This window comes from Silurus aristotelis (assembly GCF_946808225.1).
Source record: "Silurus aristotelis genome assembly, chromosome: 14".
Classification (NCBI taxonomy): Eukaryota; Metazoa; Chordata; class Actinopteri; order Siluriformes; family Siluridae; genus Silurus; species Silurus aristotelis.
The window spans coordinates 18,670,644-18,690,873 of record NC_139587.1 but is presented as its reverse complement, the minus strand read 5'-3'; the positions used below and the strand labels follow the sequence as shown (position 1 = coordinate 18,690,873).

The window sequence follows — 20,230 nt, the reverse complement described above, 5'->3', positions numbered from 1 at the left end:
CTTTGAAGGTTTAAATTTAGCCTCTTTTATATTTATTTATTTATATTTTTAATAGAAATGGCAAACAGAAATGTGTGCTGCATTAATTCGAGTGTTGTTAGAGTACATTTGCATTAATTAAAATTAAACACTTTAATTTTGACAGCCCTAATATATATATATATATATATATATATATATATATATATATATATATATATATATATATATATATATATATAAAAATCAACTACCACACTTATTGTACAGCTATCAAAATTTACTGCTACTAATTGTAATTGAAATATAATAAGAAAAATGTACACTACATATGCTATATATGAATGTACCAGTCCTCTTTACTGTTAGCGTGCACCTTGAGTCATGTACAGGAGATTTCTTCTGCATTCCGACTTTTGTGTGATTTGCGGCTTTGAATGAGACGACGCTCTCTAAGCTATAGTTTTATTCTGTGTAATCGATATTTGTTAGAATGGTAACAATCGATAGTCTTACTGCTGCTACACCATTTATGCCCTATTCCTCTGTTTGTGAACATGTATAAATCATTTATTTGTCTTACAATGTGCAAGCTAAGGGGCAATCCACGTGTCTACAATGCGTATATAATCGGTTGACATGCGTTCAGTAGCCCTTCGGCAACAGCCATAATGTAATGTTCAGTATACTGTTTTATTAAAGTGAAATGTCATATTTTTGAGAAACTGTGGTTATTGATGACTCTCCAAATGCCTTCTATATGCCCTTCATTTATTCCCTTTCATCTTTGTCTCATTCTTTGGCCTTATCTGTCATTTTAAACTTACTTTTTTCATCCTGCCTTCTCTCTTTATCTTTCTCTCTCCCGCTCTCGATCTTTTGTCCTTGCTGGTTAGGTAATGAAAGACAAACATGTTGATAATTATCGTGCACTTTTGGGAGGCACGGGCAGACGGCTGCCAGCAGCATGGTGATGTGAGAAATAATATTATCTCTCTCCCTCCTCTTGCCTCAGCGCTGCTGAGTCAGTTCTTTGCCTCAGTAAAATGCACACATGCACATAAAGTGTGACTCTAGCTCCAATGTCACCTGCTCCCCATCTCATCTAAAGACAACAATGCACTTGCACTTCATTTACGAGGTCGTACCAGCTCTTCCGCAAGTTATTAACAAGTTATTATAATTAGATCAAGATCACAGCATATGTTTTTTCCAAAGGTCAGATTTCATGGCTGCCATGTTTTGAAGCCGATTTATGCCCAGTAAAACGGATGCTTAGGACTCTTGGGAGGATTGTGTTTAATGCAGCTGCAGATGTCCGATTCGATTGACATTATCAAAGTCGTGCTTCATCTCTATTGCTTTATGCATAGAGAGACGAAGGGAAATCGATGAATAAACATTTTGCAATGTGCCACCTCTTGTCTGTGGATGATGCAATTCACTTTTATTCATTTTTCATTTGAAAGCGTGCAAGTAGGCTTGTGGAAGCAGTGTGACACAACCAGGCTATAATCTGATGCTGATGTACCTGTCTGTCAGACCTCTGTCTGTGCAAGGACCAAATTTAGCATCCTGTAATAGATTAGCAAAGCAGAGAGTGAGAGAGTGAGAGTGAGACAGAGAGATGGAGCATGAGTCATCTGTCTAAAGGCTGCTTTCTACTGTCTGGCTCTTTGTCTTTCAACCTCTCTCCTCTTCTTTTTTAATCTCTGTGAGATATAAAATAGCAAAACCCCTTTCTTCATATATAGGCAGCCCCATTCCCACTGCCTACATGAATGTGAGAATCTCTTAAATCTTTCTTTAAGCTGAAAAAACAAACTTGCCTGTTTGCTTTATGATCTCTTTTTTCTCTCACCCTAGGGGTTCACTCTTCCTCTCTTACTCTCATCCCTCACATTTCCATCTCAAAGCAAAGGCCTGTTTATTTCCATCTATCCATCCATATCTTTTTGTCTCGTGCGCACTCTCTCTCTGTGGCAGTGGCGATAAAAAATCAGCCATGTTTACACTGCCACTCTTTGTTGAAGCAGCTGTGTTCGGAGAGGATCTGGATGGTATCTGGACAACATGAATGTACGTGCATGTATGTTTTGATGGCATCAGAGAGTGACGACAACAGCAATGTGAGAGAAAAAAAAGCATTAAGACTAACGCATTGTTAGGAATTGTGGAATTGCCAAGGGTAATCGCACAATAAACACTCAAAGGGTGTAAATTAGTGTGACCACTATTTTACTGTTATATTGTTAGTATATTAATCACACAGTTGCACATCATGAACATAATTGAAATTGTGATATTTTTCACTCTTTTGCATGGACAATTCTAATCATATAGACTTTGTTTGGTTGAGATTGCTAACACAACTTTAAATTCACAGTAGCTTTTTTATAAAAACTGATATAGTAAGTCATAGATTATGTCCTCAATGAAGTTATTAAATAATCTCTGTGGATGTGGACTACTTACATCTGGGTTTAATCTATAAACTGAAGAATTCACGTGGTAAGCTGTAACAGTTGTGTAATTGGTAAAGTTGTTGCCACACGGCTTCAGGGTCTGGTTGTCTCCTCATGCACCCAGGTTTTCTCTGGTTTCTACAGTTTCTTTAAACTTCCTAAAACCATGCTGTATTCCATATAGGTTGTATTGCTGCCTAATTCCCAGTATCCTGAATTTCCAGCTGCCCTGATCAGATGTCAACATTTATTGGAGATGAATGAATAACAATCTGAAACATATTTACTCATTTGTTTCATTCTAAGGGAAATACAACCGTTTTATTAGCAATCAGGATATTAAGTTAGTTGCTATGGCAAATGGCATATATGATGAATTTGAAGGTATACAAATGTTACTATGTTATTCTAGTAGTTTTCCTCAGCATTAAATACATGAATTATGTAATTTAATCATCTTACACACATTGTTTTTAATGATGAACATGTAGACTATCAAGTGTACTTTAAATCATAGTCCAGACACATTTTGGTTTGCTCTTAATCTCACAATTATATTACACCATTTTTTATTTATTAGATTTTTATTTTTTTGCAAGAGACCTAACTTAAACTAGAGTTGGACAAGTCCTCACAGACTATATTTTAACCCATACTGTATTTTCAAAGATGCCTGTAAAAGAGGGTGGCGATAATTTCAAAGGGTTCAAGAAGACAAAACTCAAACAGGCCCCAGAATTCTTTGTGTTAAACGATCTTACTGCACTGTTTGTGTTAAATATGAAAACATACTGGTTTTATTAGAAGTAGCACAAACTGGTTGGCCTTAACATAGCCTAAGGCAAACTGCATGCTTGTGTTTGAAGTGTATACTTTTTTTTTACTTTTTTATTCCACCTCTTTCTTAATAGAGAAATAAGAAAATCCTCACAGTCACTGAGGAGGAAAGATTACAGCAACAAAACAGCACAAACAAGACATGCTGCTTCATGTTGAGTTCCATAACACAAAGCCGAGTGTGTGTTTGAGTGATAACATGACAGTTATAAACAGTGACAGTTATCTCCAAGTCGGCATCACTGTGTAGCATTTACCTCAGCTCTTAGGTTTATCTCTGTTTGCTCCAGTACATATTTGTATTTCCCTCAGTTAAGCTCTGAAAGAAACTATTATAATCTTTACTTTCCTCTTTTAAAATATTGTTTAAACCCAATAGGCACTCTTTTTTTTGTTTCCATATTTTAGGGATGTGGCGACCTCTGGTGGTTAATAAGGTTTGAGCAATGCTATCTGAAGTCCGGCCTAAGGGCTTTATGTGAAATTATATTTTGTTTACTACAACAGACAAAAGTAAGTAATTTTCGGTCTCCAAAATTGCGCTGCTATTCGCTGCTATACAAAAAAGTTTGCATTGGCTTCTAATTGTTGTCTGGCAGACCCTAGTGGTCGCCGCAAAGCATAGCCTAAGGTTACTAACAACAACAACAACAACAACAACAACAACAACATAATAATAATAATAATAATAATAATAATAATAATAATAATAATAATAATAATAATAATAATAATAATAATAATAATGTTAAAGCAAGTGGGTATGCCTCATTATATCAGATTACTGATTGTGTGTGGAGTTTTCAGATTTTCAAGTGGTTGGTTTTCTCTGGATTCTTCAATTTCTTTCTAATTGAATGCAGATTCAAGACTCAAGATTTTTATTTGCTACTTGCACGTGTCCAGGTATACATTAACAGTGGAACCCTTGTGAGGTTCACTCTCATAAAAATCTCTGCTTTAATCAAAGGTAACACATTACAAATGTAATTTGGTAACAATCATATTAATGAATAAATAAATAAATAAATAAATAAATAAATAAATAAATAAATAAATAAATAACCCATTAATAAAATAAGATCTGTATGATATAGGTGGTTGGGACCTACACTATATTGTCCCTAAATTAGATTGTGTGTGTGCGTGCTGCCCTGAGATAATTCTCCCTTTCAGTGTGCCTGGGCCTGGTTCCAGAAAAAAACTGTGACCCTGACCTGAATAAAAAAGTTACATAAGTTGAATGATTGAATTTCTCTTGAATATCAGGAGCATATCTATTTTTTTATTTCAGAAATATGAGCTCCTTTCCAAACTGTGCTAATTACCAAGAAAATTTCATATGGAGCATGATTATAGTTGCTCAATGAGTCTTTGCCTCAGGGGATGACAGAATGTTCTGTTATAATAATAGACACTTTCGATGTAATAACGTTATAACAAAATCCAAAACATATAGCCAACTATTTGCAGGCAATAATTTTCAATAGAACTGGCAATGACTGTACATAAGTGTAGTTGTAGTGTGAGTGAATGAACAGTGTCTTTAACAACTGCATATATTTTAAGCAAAAAAAAAACCCTTCTCTTAATTATTCAGCTCTAATGACATTCCAGTGGATTTTTGTTGGTTATATTTATTGGTATGGTTATTATGTTGATATATTATCTGTTTAATCATGTGCAGTGTTGATCTTAACATTAAATAAAATGTTATCATGAAAACAGTGTGGACATGGCTAAAATTTGAATACTGAAATTATGTATTTTAAATCTTTACCTTGTTTCAGTGAGCTTGTTACCAATGTAAGCTCTGATTCCTGTTCTCAGTCATCTGCTTTTGTTGTCCACCTCAATGGCCTCTAAGCATATGCATTTTAAGATGCTCACCATGGTTGCTAAGAGTGATTATTTGAGTAACTGTAGCCTGTCTGTCAGTTTAAACCACTATAATCACTCTTCTCAAATCTCTCATCTGGTCAGCAAAGTGCTTCCACAGCCAGAATTGGATGTTTTTTTGCACAATTGTGTCTAAATTTTAAATATTGTTGTGCAGGAAAATCCACAGAGATCAGCATTACTGTGGCACTAACTACCATCCCATGGTCAAGTGATGAATATTAAATATTATTCTATTGTTATGTACAGAGAATGTACCTATAATTGCGTGAATGTATTTGTGCTGAATGAATATTGAAAAAGAAATAAAAATTTAATGTGAATGTAGCTGCATTGTCTCATTGGGCTAACAGGGGATGCTGTGGTACAGCATAACAGCTAATATATGCAGGAGCGATATCAAAGAGATTACCTTGGTCTTACTCCACATATTTTCTTCCTCATCCGGTCAACTGGGATGTCTTTGTGTGATACCTACCCAATATTAATTAATTTAATCCCAATATTAATCACTTAAATCCCAATATTAATCTTTTCAATCTGTGTTTTACCAAACACAATACTAAAGCTGTAATATCTGCAGTATTCTGCAAATAATTCTATCTGTCAAAATATGAATTGCACTCATTTTTGGGGAATTTGTTGTGACAGGTGGGAGCTACACATTTCAATCTGCAAGGGAACACAGCTGGTGCTCAGTGCAAAATCTAATGTAGCCAAATACAAAGATTCTGTTGTCAAAGCAGCTGCTGTGCACCACACTACACAGCACTAAAATGAATTTAGGGTTAGAATAAAGGAAGACAATAATAAATGTTTAGCAAATAGATTAATTAATGCACTGTACGTCCAAATATATTTGGACACACAACTATCCAATAATATAATAAATCAATGATGTCATTTCATTCATTAAATTATCACACTGGCAGGTTGAACAGACTGCTTCTGCCATTAGAAAAAATATACAGTATAAAAAAGCAACATATCACAACTCTATCTGCAATATAACTGCAATACATATAAGATATACATATTTATGTAAATGTAAAAGGGGCTTGAAGGGAAAGAGAAAGAAGAGAAAGAAGTTTAAAAATGGGAACCAACAAAACACAATCAGAAGCGCAAATACCAACCTGCTCACTCATCTGTAAATATTCTGTTCTCACAGCAAACCAAAGGTTTGTGATTGTGAAAGTCTGTGGGCCTGTTTATTGGCATAGATGTTGAAATAGTTCTAAAGGTTCTAAAAACTTCAGAGCAGTGATGAATTAATATGTTTAAATATGCAGACTCTCATACATTTTAAACCCTTACTGTTAAAATTAAATGAAATTCCTAAATAAATAAATATATATATATATATATATATATATATATATATATATATATATATATATATATATATATATATATATATATATATATATATATATATATATATAGTTCATTGTATAATTGAAATACGTTAAGGTACAGAGTGATAAAAGAAGTTCAAGTATTTAAATTATAGTTTCATATAATAAAGAATATAATTCACCCTATTTGGGGCCCAACAGCCTGCACAGTTTCATTTGGAAGAAAGCTTCTATTTAAAGTGAATTGCAAGTTAAAAACATAATAATTATTACAAAAATAATTGGAGGAAAGTTTGAAGAACAAAAATCTACACTAAACATAGGTGCTAGATTTAGTACTGCCCTACTAAATAATTAAATATAATCATAGCTCAATTATAATATTTTCAATATCCTAATTTTACATTAATAAGTCAATTAATACGAAAATGTAAATAAAAAAAGTGCTAATTGCATACAGGTTTCAATAATAATAATTATTATAATAATAAAAGTTCTTATTAATGTTTAATGTAAACCATTTTGTTTGTGTTTACAGATAGAATGTTGCTATTAAAGTAAGGTGCAGTTTTATATTAGATGATCACTATAAAAACAAGCTATTCAAAATAAGACAAGAAATAAGCACCACAGTTGTTAAATCATGATGGTATGAATACAATGTAATTTGGAAGGCCTGTTTGGCTTTTGCTTCTTCTTCTCCTCAGTGAATGATCATTGGGAACAGCAGTAAGCAGTGATTGGACAATAGGAACAGTTTTAACACAGTTATGATAATGAGCCCTGCAAATCTTCTCTCTAAAATAACTTTATGATCTGTAGAGTCATGTTAAGTTAATACACATTTCTTTGTTATACAGATGTATTAATTTCATCCAGTTAATGAGCACTTTATAATAATAAGCATGTGGTGAGGCAGCTTCATATTCTGATTATTGTTTCTACTTTCTTTCTTGTATATTAGAATAATATAATATTCCTAAATCCATACTATGAAATGTTGAGATTTTTTGGATATTTTGCAATCAAGGAGGCAATATAGGAAACTGGAAAATAAAAATATAAATCTGGAAAACATCTTCAGTATTGCCCCCTAGATAATGCTGCTACTTAACTTAAATGAATAACCCTTTAAAAGATATTTGATATATAGACATTTAATGCAGTTACAGTACAGTTTCCCTGCTCCAGTGGGGGTGAATTTTTTTTGTCATAAGATTAATAATAAATGTAGTGGGTGTGGTGAAATTTTAAAGCGCCTCTGACTTTAAATCGGTTGACGAATAGAGATTGTGGACATTTGAGAAAAAATAAATAAATAAATAAACAAAGCAAAATTTGAGTGTGAATTGAGGAAAAAGTGTATTTTTACAAGGTTAGTTTTACCAGAACCATAAGTAAATGGGACAACTTTCTAGACAACAAAATTAAGAAAAAAATAAACAAATTATAATTAATTATGTTCTGTAAAATTTTATTATATTGTTTTATTATTCTGTTTTATATATATATATATATATATATATATATATATATATATATATATATATATATATATATATATAAAAACATATATATATATATGGAGTGGTGCGTGGAGAATGTGGAGGAGTTTAGGTACCTGGGGTCAACAGTGCAAAGTAATGGAGAGTGTGTTGGAGAAGTGAAGAAAAGTGTGCAAGCACTGGAAAAGAGTGACAGGAGTGATTTGTATCTGCATAAGTAAAAGGGAAAGGACTGGTATGGGACTGTGATGGTTAAAAGACTGTGGTGAGACCTGCGATGTTGTATGTTTTAGAGACAGTGGCATTGAGTAAAAGACAGAAGGTGGAGCTGGAGGTAGCAGAGCTGAAGATATTGAGGTTTTTGTTTGGAGTGACGAGGATGGACAGGATTAGAAATTTGTTTATTAGAGGGACAGCGCATGTAGGACGTTTTGGAGACAAGCTGAGGGAGGCAAGATTGAGATGGTTTTAACATGTGCAGAGGAGGGACATAGGGTATATCGGTAGGAGAATGCTGAGGACGGAGCCACCAGGAAGGAGCAAAAGAGGAATATGGATGTGGTGAGGGAAGACATGCAGGTAGTTGGGTTGAAAGAGGCAGATGTAGAGGACAGGGGGGTATGGAGACGGATGAGCCACTGTGGCGACCTCTAATAGGAGCAGCCGAAAGAAGAAGCCGAAAGAGGCAGATGTGCAAACAAGAAGTCAGTGTAAATTCAGTGTAAATCATGCATATTTATATTTATATTTATATTGAAATATATTCAATATTTAAACATATGCAGTATGAACCCTGAAGACATTGTCAATACAGTTTAGATATTCACTCATTTAACACAAATAAAAGTATGTATTGCATAGTCATAACTTTATTTATAAATTTAAAAAAATCCATCTGTCTATCTTTCTGGACAAAGACGTCATTAAGTTGTTTTAGAAGTTAGAGATTTTACTGTAGTGAAAATGTTTAGCCTATTTCCCTTCTGTTCATCTGTTCCATCAGAACAGGGCTCTCGCAAGGCCTCATCATTGCGGCAGGTGTAATGGCTGCCTCTCATGCTACTTTTTTATTGCAGTCTTATTAATAGCAGTAATCCTAAATATATTTTACATGAATATGTGAAATAAGTTCCCTAGAATATGGAAGGTGATGTTTACAGGACTGTGGTATGATCTGCTACGTTTTATGGTTTAGAGACAGTGGCATTGACTAAAAGACAGGAGGTGGAGCTGGAGGTGGCAAAGCTGAAGTTGTTGAAATAAATAAATAAATAAATAAATAAATAAATAAATAAATATATATATATATATATATATATATATATATATATATATATATATATATATATATATATATATATATATAAATAGATTTTCATTGGGAGTGACGAGGATGAACAGGATTAGAAATAAGTTTATTAGCAGACGATGCATGTAGGACGTTTTGGAGACAACGTGAGGGAGGACAGATTGAGATGGTTTGGACATGTGCAGAGGAGTTACGTGGGGTATCTCGGTAGAAGAATGCTGAGGGTGGAGCCACCAGGAAGGAGAAAAAGACGAAGACCAAGGAGGAGGGTCATGGATGTGGTGAGGGAAGACATGCAGGTAGTTGATTGGAATAAAGCAGATATCTTTGTTTAGATATTAGTATGAAAACATATTTCACATTTCGTTATATTTATTGGAATATTGACATATAACAGAAGAGGCACTGCCTCACCTGCCTCTCCTGTGATACAATGTAGGTCAAAGTGGAAGGTGATGTGGCTCACAGGTATTTTCAGTATAATAACAATTACATGTCAGCAGTGGCTCATTACACTGACATCACAGTTGCTTGTAGCTATATAGAAATAACGTTTTTTTTCTCTTTATCAGGGGAATTCCGATGTCAGAAATCGGACGTGTTGCTCAATCTTCGACGTGAAATACACACAACAGACTAGCGCTCTTAGAAAGAGAAATACACACGCGCGCGCGCACACACCCAGGCAGACGTCATTAGTCCGGTTTTTCTGAGAGATTCCACAGCGCATGCTTGCTGTTGTGGACGTGGCAGTGACGTCGCACGCCGGAAGGCGTCAGCACGGAAACGGCGAAACCCTACTGAAAGTGTCGGCGAATCCGGCGAGTGTGAAAACCTACAGATTCCCGATTTAACAGAAACTAAACGTACCCGGCTCATTTGAGGTTTGTCATTGATGGCATTTTTAATAAGATTATCCGAATTCTTGTTAAATTAACTTCCGTTTCGGTCGCACTTTCTGTCGATTATTTTCCACTAGCAACCAGAGCTAACCAGCTGACAAGCTAACGTAGCTACGTCGCTAGAAAGCTAGCGTTATTTCACTTTCTCTAGCGGCTTGGTTTAAACCGGATCGCACTCCATATATATGTGCACTACATAGGGTATGAGTTAACCCCTTTTATACCTTATGTAGTACACTTTGTGGGCAGTGAGGAGTCATTTGGGCTACACCCAAGGATATTTAACCGATTCCTCGCTACGAAATATTTTTGGTTCTTTTCTTTTTACGACGGATGTTTTTATTGGTAGTTTATCAAATATATATATGAAATGTCCACGTGTCCAAATTCGAGTTATTATCGACATTTTTGTGTGGCGTACACCGTGTTAGATATCTTAATTCTCCATTTGTTTTCCCGAAGGTTCGAGGCGGTTCTGTATTCCACTGTTGATTTTCTAACGCCATTTGAGCATCACGTGAGACACTCGGCTTTTTGCGATCACATTGACACTGTCACTGTCAAACTGATCGATTGAGTGCGAAGTTCATATCCAAATATTCCCTCGATAAATATGTTTTGCTAAGAAATCTGTTCATCACATACTCATTAACCATGACCTCTTTTCCTTCCTCCGACAGATGAGGCACTGGATCATTCAGGAGCGTTCCCCTCCATCAAGCGTCCAGTGACCCCATTGCTTGTTCAGTGCTCTCAAATCCATCTCCCTGAATCGCCATAAACCACCGGTGTTTAATTTGGACTTTTCCTCTACTCCTCATTTTGATTTCCAGCATCATGACTTGCAGAGATCGCACTCTGGAGTTCCAGTCTGCCTGCAAATCTCTGCAGGGGAGACAGTTACAGGTAGGACAATAAACTCACACTCTGGTCTGAAACTCTTTGACATCTTTTACCCAAACTTAAGACTCCTTTGTGAAAAGACGTCTATATAACAAAGGTGTCAACATTTTAATTGAATTCTGCTTTTTACTGGTACTTTGTTAGAAATTCATCACTATATCATCACAGAAATGTTGTACGACATGATGCTTTTGTTATAATGCCCATGGTTTCATGCCAGTTGCGGCCTAGAGATGTGCATGTCTTTTTGTTTTGTTTTTCTAAATTCAACTGGTCACACACATTTGTTAAACCCTGCATAGGATGTTTTCTGATGAAAACATTGGTTGTTTGGAGTGTGTCAAAATATAGGCAAATTAGAGACGTAAACCCATGTGGCCTGGATTAGGATGCAACATTATTTAATGTTGAATGAGTAAAAGGATGCTGGGTATGTGCGACACTTGCCTTGGGTCTCTGAGCCGGTATTAGTGGACACGATTATAGGCTATTTGGTCATTAAACAACTCTGGATCAATTGGATTAATATTATTATTATTATTATTATTCTTGTGAATTAGTGGTCACATTTAAGTTTTCTGTCCGGTTATCTTTTTTTTTTCTTTTTTTTTTAAACTGTTGCTTGGTCAGTATTTGAGAACCATTAGTCATCATTTCTATTTATCCAATATAGTATGTATTTTCTCCGCTTATTTAGACATAATGTTGGCATCTGGATTAAGAGGCAAGTAGCATAGTACTTTGGTATTCATGTCATGTTAAATATGAATTTGATAATTTGTCATGCTCTGGAGTCTGTTCCGCTATTGTTTTTGTTACAGGAGTTTCTTTTTTAAACTTCTGAACCTGTTTTAAAGCCGTGCCTTGTTCCTCAGTTAGAGCTTTTGTTTCTTGGTATTGAAGGACATGGAATGTTTTGTTGCATTTCAAGTTTTGGAAGATACATTTTAGAGTTTATTCCTTGAATTTATCCGTACAGAAACTTTGTGGTGTATTATTTTTGTTGCCAATCCAAATCTTACCTAATTTGATCATTTTCTTCAGTTTAAGAGATGTATAATATGTTCAATCCTTTATTACATCCTCATTCATTTTATTGTTTCTCTTCGTTTAACAGAATGGTACATTGGCAAAACCGAACCACAATGCTCTTAAACAGCGGAGTGACTTCACACTCATGGCAAAGTAAGATTTGTAGTTATGTTGTATAAATTGTATACTGTTTAGTTTTATAAAAGCGCATAGCATTTTCTCTACATTACATTCATTTTATTTTTGTGCCTTCAGGAGGATTGGAAAAGACTTGAGTAACACTTTTGCTAAACTGGAAAAGCTCACAATCTGTAAGTACCTGACTGATTGAAATAAGTTTATTGTGGTGTTACAAGGTTTTACAATTATTTGTAACACTCCCCTCATTTTCTTAGTGGCCAAAAGGAAATCTTTGTTTGACGACAAGGCTGTGGAGATCGAAGAGTTGACCTACATCATAAAGCAGGTTAGTGGCTATTCATAATGCTTTATAGACAGGTGTGTAAACATGTTGACATTGCAACATCTGCTACAGTGTATGAGTTAAAATGAAATAATGTGACTTGAGGCAAACAGTAAAACATTCCAGTTCTTTCAATCTTTTATACAAGTAAGCAGATATAAAGTCTTGAGTTAGAAGTATAGAATTTAAATTTGAAGTCTGTTGTTATTAACTCTCAATAGGAAGTCTAAAAAAGCTAGAAAATCAAAACAAACCCCACAAGGAAATAGGAAGCAGCATTAGGTGGGGGGGCCAAATTATTTCATTTCAGCTTTGACAAGTGCACATAATTACATTTATATTGCGTTAACATGGTAACAGGAAGCGGGTGTCTGTAAAAGGTTATCTGCCCTTAAGCTGCATCAAAACCAACTAATTTTAATATGTAAAGCTGTTTGCAAGTTCACAAGTCTTCGTTGTTTTAAAATTATACATTTGTGTCTAATGCATTTTGGGGTGTGTATGTCTCTGTTTCAGGACCTCAACAGTTTAAATAAACAGATAGCACAGCTGCAGGACCTGGTTCGCTCCCGAAGTGGACAAAATAGACGCCACATTCAGACACATTCCAACACGATTGTTGTCTCTCTCCAGGTTAAAAGCCTTTACATCTCTAAGAAATATTGAAGAGATTATCATCTCTCTTATCTTCCATTTAGTGACTAGATGGAGTATGCAGCTGTAACATGTAAACAAAAAACCAGGAGCTCTGATGTAAACTGTCTCGTGTTTCTGATGTTTTGCAGTCAAAGTTGGCATCGATGTCAAACGATTTCAAGTCTGTGTTGGAAGTGAGAACAGAGGTAAGGATTATGTATTAATTTATTATACAGTTGTATCTTACATGCATGGCATGCAGCATTTTTCATGGGGAGAATGGTATTGGTAATTTTTTGTACTTGTGCTTCTCTCTGCGTAGAATCTGAAGCAGCAGCGCAGCAGAAGAGAACAGTTCTCCCAGGCACCGGTGTCCTCCTCACCTCTTCTTGCCAACAACTTCAGTAAGTGACAAAGCAGCAGTCTTTAATAATCAGAAAGAAACTGACACTATCATACATACAGTATCTCACAAAAGTAAGTACATCCCTCAGATTTCAGCAACCATTTTAGTATATATTTTCAAAGGACAATACTATAGAAATGAACCGTGGCTATATTTTAGTCAATGTGCAGCTTGTAAAGCAGTAATTGTCCTCTGAAAATAACTCAACATGCATCCATTATTATCAAAATAGCTGCCAACAAATGTGAGTACAAGTGAACATGTCAAAACTGTCTAAAAATTAATTTTTTTTTGTGTGAGCACCATCGTTATCTAGCATCCCTTAATCCACCTGCATGCTCTTGGACAGGTTGTCTTAAGCAAACTATTTGCAGGCTTTCTTCTGAGCCCGATTCAATAGAAGGCTTCCTTCTAGGATGACGGCCATGCAAACCGAATTGTTGCAGTGGCTTGTGATCTGAGCACTGACAAGTGAACCTTTCGCTTCTGCAACCTCTAAAGTAATGCTAGCAGCATGAGGAGTACACTTCTTAGATTGACATTTGCAGGGTCTGTTCTGAGTGAAACCCGTCTTGGAAAACGTTTGTATGACCCTGACCACTGCAATGTAACTCACTTTCAGGGTGTTACTGGTCTTCTTATAAAGCCTAGGCCATCACTGTGTAGAGCAACAATTCTAATTTTCAAATCCTCAGAGTTTTCTTTGCCATGAGGTTTCCTGTTGAACATCCAGTGGTCAGTGTGAGAGAATTGTACTTAAAATACCAAGTTGTAACTGCTCTAATACAAGATAAACAAATTTGTATGGTCCTGTCAAGCAGACAGAAACGTGAACATGATGAATAGATCATGTGGCTTTGCATGGTTACATGACACACAGCTGTTATCACTTAGGGTGTACTCATTTTTGTTGCCAGCTATTTTGACAATAATGGCTGTATTTTGTTATTTACAGAGGAGAGTAAATCTGTACTGCTATACAAGCTGCATATTGACTACTAAAACATATCCGAGTTCCATTTCTAAAGTATTGTCCATTGAGAAGATATACTTAAATGGTTTCTGAAATGTGAAGGGTGTACTCACTTTTGTGAGATCCTGTATATGCATGTTAATTCAGAAAGACTTTTCTTTCCAGGTAGCTCGGTATTGATGCAGGATGAATCTAGAAGCCTTGGCAGCGATGTGGTCGTTGACATGGATTCAAGAGCCAATCCTCTCCAACTGCAGCTTATTGATGAACAGGTGGGACTCAGTGTCAAGTGTTTTACTTCTAAAATGCTGTTTATTGCTGGCCTAAAAAAATTGTGATTGATTTATTATTTTAGATGATTAAAATATTTTGTCCTTGATGTCACATGTAGGACTCGTACATCCAAAGTCGAGCAGACACCATGCAGAACATTGAGAGCACAATTGTGGAGCTGGGCTCCATCTTCCAACAGCTGGCGCATATGGTGAAAGAGCAGGAGGAGACTGTACAGAGGTGAGGAGGCAAACTGGTGCTGTGTAGTGTTAAGTATTTGAGTTTAGATTTGTTATTGTTTTGGTTAAGTAAAAGTTCTAGTGTTATTGTGCATTCAGTTAGATTTGACTACCAGAAAGCTTCCGGGCTAGAAAGTGTTGCTAATGGACAAGAAAATATTTGAGTATGTGATTATTTTCCTCTTCTTGATGGTGCACATTGCTTGTGCTTTTGGCATGTTTTTGGCCAACATTTTGGCTATGGGCTGTTGTGTGTGGTTTTTTTTTTTTTTTCCCCCCTTTATTTGCATGCATTATCTGCAACTAACTGGCCTTTTCTATTATGATAAACCGTGAGGCGATATCTTGTGTTAGCATGAGAGTTATATCATGGGTTAGTGTTACTAGTGTTGCTTTACCCTACAGTTTAATAGCTTTTGTATATACTTCCATTCATCTGCCTGTTCCTGGTTCAGTTTAATTTATATACCCAATATAACCCAGCTAGTTTTTCCAGCCAGACTCTTGTGAGATGCAGCAGGCTTTGGGATCATGGTTAAGTTCGAGCATTAAGTTTAATCCTGGTTTGATTTTTAATTGTGGAGCTATGAATAGAAAACTTATAGCCAAGATATGCAATCTGATTTACAGGTGACAGTGCTGATTGGTTCACCTCTGAAGAAAAAAGTTGTTAAGTAACATTATGGGATGATGATCTTCAGGTGAAATAATCAATAGAAAACTTAAATGATCAAGTGATGCTTAAGCAACCCATTCTAAAATTACAAATTTTGTAATTGAGATTGAATAATGTTTTACATTTCAACAGCTACAAAAACTTGTCATCGGTTGTTGTGTGTGTGTAATGTATGAGGTGAGCGGAGAGAGCATGTTTAGTTTTAAGAGTAGTTCAACTGGATTTTTTTATTTGTTTTCTGTATTTGAGCACTGTTCAAGTTTAACGTTCCTTGTCATTCTGTAGGATTGATTCCAACGTGGAGGACACTCAGCTGAACGTGGAAATGGCCCACACTGAGATCCTCAAATACTTTCAGTCTGTCTCCTCCAACCGCTGGCTCATGATTAAGATATTCCTTGTACTGGTGGTCTTCTTCATCATATTTGTGGTCTTCCTTGCCTGAGAGGAAAGCACCTTTAGAAATGATGGGATTGAGACGTGGACGGCATGAAGCAGCCATGGACTCTTATTGGGCGATGTGCAAAAACAAATAAAGTAGACTGGACTACATTAACTTTGCCACAAGAGCGGACAAGTTGTACCACTTACGTGTTGTATGCATTTACTGGGAATGGCAAATGTTAGTTAAATTATAGAAACTTGCGTGGTTAGTCTTGCTCGCTGCATAGATGATGATGAAGGCAGTTTTAAACATCCTGCCCTATTTAGGGAGTGGTGACTGAATTCATTCTCAACTTTTTTCTTTGTTACCTTAAGACATATACATTATCACAACTGAGCCTTCAATTAACATACTTATTTTAAGGAGAAGGCTAATTTTCTGAATGGTTTGATTCTGCAAACTGGTTGTTAGATTTTCTTTTCTGACAGTGTTATCAGCAATCAGTGATAACATGTATGAGGTATAAGACTCGCTTTTACGATAAATTAATATGATCACTTGTACAGGTCTCCCTATGATAAACATTTGAACATACATGTGCTTCATTGTGTCTCCTGTTTGTATAAAGGAGAATTAGTCCTTTGATGATAAAAAAAACTAATAATGGCCTTGTATTGGCTTTTTACTGTAAATTGTTGAGAGTTCCTTATTTTCTTAATTTTTATTTTCCAAAGCATATAGCAAACTAGGTACTTGTCTCATGATTTTACACTAGTATAGTGTAAATGAAGACTGCTTTAGTGCGCTATTGTGAATTTGTGATTTAATCATAAAGTGAGCCAAAACAAAAGCATGACTTTTAAAACAGTAATGTGAAGTTAAACTATGGATACAGAGTTTGCAAGAAAAAAAAGTTTTTATTAAGAGGAACAAACTCTGCGGTGCACTTTTAAAAACTAATGGGCAAATGGATATTAAAATTCAGTACATGCAAAGTCTCAATACTCAAGTTCTCATTCAGTGCTTTCATTAGAATTCAAACTACATGCCCCAATGTATATTATTTAATGAGCACTTTTTTTAAATCATATTTGTTTCCTCACTTTTTTCAGCTAAATGACTTGCCTCAAGTACAAACCAAACATAACTGATTTCTGGAAAAGGAAATGTATATTAAAAACAAATCTTCAAAACTGGATTATTTTTCTTTGTTTGTAGAGAATGTGTAGTTTAACATTAGAAACTTGCTGTGCATTCTGAAGACAACGTAAGTCAGGAAAAAACAGACTTCTGTGATGTAGCCTGACGCTGGTTATTTTACGCCATCTGTTTATTTTTACAGGTTCCATTAGCACATTAGTATAAATCTGTGATTTGTTTTGCAGCACTTGCTACTTTCAGAGTTGCTGGTATAGAAAATTAATCGACAGCATCCGACCAATCAGTTTTGAGAATTCTAAAGTGCACGGATTTAAGCTGTTTTATTCATGTGAAATTTTGGAAATGATGTATAGTACTTATAAACATATTGAAAACATTTTAAAAGAAGTCACTAGACTGAGTGTTCAAACTTTGTATCTTTGGTAGAAGTAGATGCGTGAATAACATTATTCTACTTGGTTTGCACCATGGTGCTACTCTCTTGGATCTCCATCTCTCCCTCCTTTTCTTCACATGACCCTGTTTCCTATACCCCTGCTCCACACTTTGCAGCTCTAAGCAGACCCCTCTGTAGGGATAATTTCTGGCATGCTGTGGCTCCTCCCTCTTCTTGATCGTGGGGCCACTGCTGTTGCCTGCTCTGCAGCTTCTTCCTCTTCCTCTGACCATGAGCTTTCCTCCTGCAGGTTGCCGCGAGAACCGCTAAAACTGCCCATTCCACGGCTAAGTGCGCGGAACTTGGATCTGAAGGTGACAAATGAAAGACTCTTACTGCGTCGCTTCTCCCAACGGGCTGTACGCATCTGTAGATCTTCATCGGCCTGCTCCTCATCCAGAGAGGACCTTAGCACCGAACGAAAGAGCTGAGGGACTTCATGCACTTCTGGTTCAATTTCAGAGACAAGATTACGAAACCTGAGGATTGTAGAACAGGAATAAGACTACAACACTGAACAATACAACAAAAACTAGTTGTAGTGCAGAAGACTCCAGAGCATATTTACATGTTTTTTTTATATCATTTAATTATAATTAAATACATAACCATACATTTAACATATGAACTGTAAACAATTGAATACAATCAAACTAGATCGCATTATGATATTCAATGTCTAATCTGACTGAGATGCAAGCAATGCATAACCTACATTTCTGTCCAAACATCCACTCCAAACTGTGGATTACGAAACCCTCCTCGACTGGACAGCTTTCCTGGCTGTTTACACAACAACAGTGCTGCAGTACAGTTTTCTAATTCTGTTCTCTATTAGCGTCACTTTTCTATTTACAACCTACCAAATGATGTGAGCTTAATGATTCTCCTTACCTGACAATGACTGGGCCACAATGTGAAGGTGGGATCCGTCCACAGAGCTCCTGCAAGTCAAGCACGTCTCTAGGTGTAAGCTCATAGGGTACATGGGGTTGAGGCCCGGCCAGCCAGCTGTAATCTGGTGAGGATGAAGAGCTGCGCCGGCGACGCACCTCTGTGGCCCTCTCCAAACAGATACGTTCAGTACGCTTCACCATAGCACCCAGCTCCATCATCAGGGTGTTAGTGACCAGTTCTTCTGGAGTGCGCTGGCCAGGCACCTTTGGCTCCAGCGAGAACATAGCAGACCAGGGGAACATCTGAAAGAGAAGGAGAGAGAGGAAGAGACTTTCCTTTCGTTCCAGTCATAAATACTAGTTATTGCATGTTAGTCCTTACTTTTCTGATGGTTGTTTTTCTACTTTACAATGGTAGATTGACTCCTGTCAGGGGCACATACACATTGTCAGGTAACACAAAAAAAGTGTAGCAGATTATGTAAATATTTATCCAAGTTTTGTTGCACACCCATACGTTCCTGCAGCAACCCAGTATCCCTAGTATATATGATAATCACTTTGCATAAGAGATTAATCCTGTAGAAATAGTGACTGACGTGTCTTACCAACCCGATAAGCCAATCTGGGTGTATGTGTGTACGTGTGTACGTGTTTGTATGATTGCAGATATAATAAACATAAAACCCTGATTTATAGGAGCATTTAAAATGTGTGAAATGCATTGTTCACATTGTATCATTATCACAATGGTGCCAAATTGTCTCATCTTGTATACATCTGTGGTGTAAAGGTAAATTAGAAATATTGTTTCATAAAAAAAACATTTTTGTTAAATAATTAAACTAATTTAGAGCCAAAGGTCCAGTGTGAATACTTTTATATGAAATAAAATAGTAACTAAGAAACATTTGTTACTTATGGAATAATCGGCACAATATTACATAAACTGAGCATACTTCTCTGTCCCCTGTTGTCTTTGCATGGTATTCAGTTATATCTGACAGACTATGAAAAGTACTATGAATACTACAAGGGTTTCCACTCAGCTCAGCATTAACACGGCTTTATTCTTAGTTTGTATTAACTAGGATTATGTGCCACACGTGTCAGGAAGCACATGTTTCTATTGCTAATATCAATTAAAGCCTAGTATGTAGCTTTTTTCAAAACTGTAATACAGTCACATTTAGCTATCAAAGCTATGTAGCATATTTGGGTATATTTCTTTGTATAACAAAACTTTTTACAATATAGGATACACCACTTATTCCTATATTGTTCATGTCTAGTAAGAAAGGGAATGTCTTTATTTCTCTGTAATTTACAAAAAATACAAGTGCAAAACATAGAGGGTTAACTTATCATGTATGCTGAGATGCTTTTCTGCACACGGTTGATAGAAGTGATTATTTGAATTACAATAATCTTCTAATAATATAATATAATCTTCTAATCTATGATTGTCATGCTGCTACCACATGAATGGCTGATTAG

General features: G+C 35.8%; 2 protein-coding genes across 2 annotated transcripts; one reads left to right on the top strand and one right to left on the bottom strand.

Moving 5' to 3' along the window:
* The first annotated feature begins 10,070 nt into the window (after positions 1-10,070).
* stx5a (syntaxin 5A) lies at positions 10,071-17,433 on the top strand. The gene is made up of 11 exons (XM_083561736.1): positions 10,071-10,236; positions 10,935-11,160; positions 12,275-12,342; positions 12,445-12,500; positions 12,585-12,655; positions 13,169-13,285; positions 13,438-13,494; positions 13,611-13,692; positions 14,833-14,939; positions 15,059-15,180; positions 16,141-17,433. Exons 2-11 carry the CDS (start codon positions 11,092-11,094, stop codon positions 16,298-16,300), a joined length of 909 nt encoding a protein of 302 aa, XP_083417862.1. The 5' UTR covers positions 10,071-10,236; positions 10,935-11,091; the 3' UTR covers positions 16,301-17,433.
* A 105-nt stretch (positions 17,434-17,538) lies between these two features.
* On the bottom strand, positions 17,539-19,902 carry LOC310737410 (protein RD3). The gene is made up of 3 exons (XM_083561737.1): positions 19,116-19,902; positions 18,732-19,036; positions 17,539-18,316 (listed from the first exon to the last, which is right to left on the bottom strand). Exons 2-3 carry the CDS (start codon positions 19,034-19,036, stop codon positions 17,956-17,958), a joined length of 666 nt encoding a protein of 221 aa, XP_083417863.1. The 5' UTR covers positions 19,116-19,902; the 3' UTR covers positions 17,539-17,955.
* Positions 19,903-20,230: the final 328 nt, after the last annotated feature.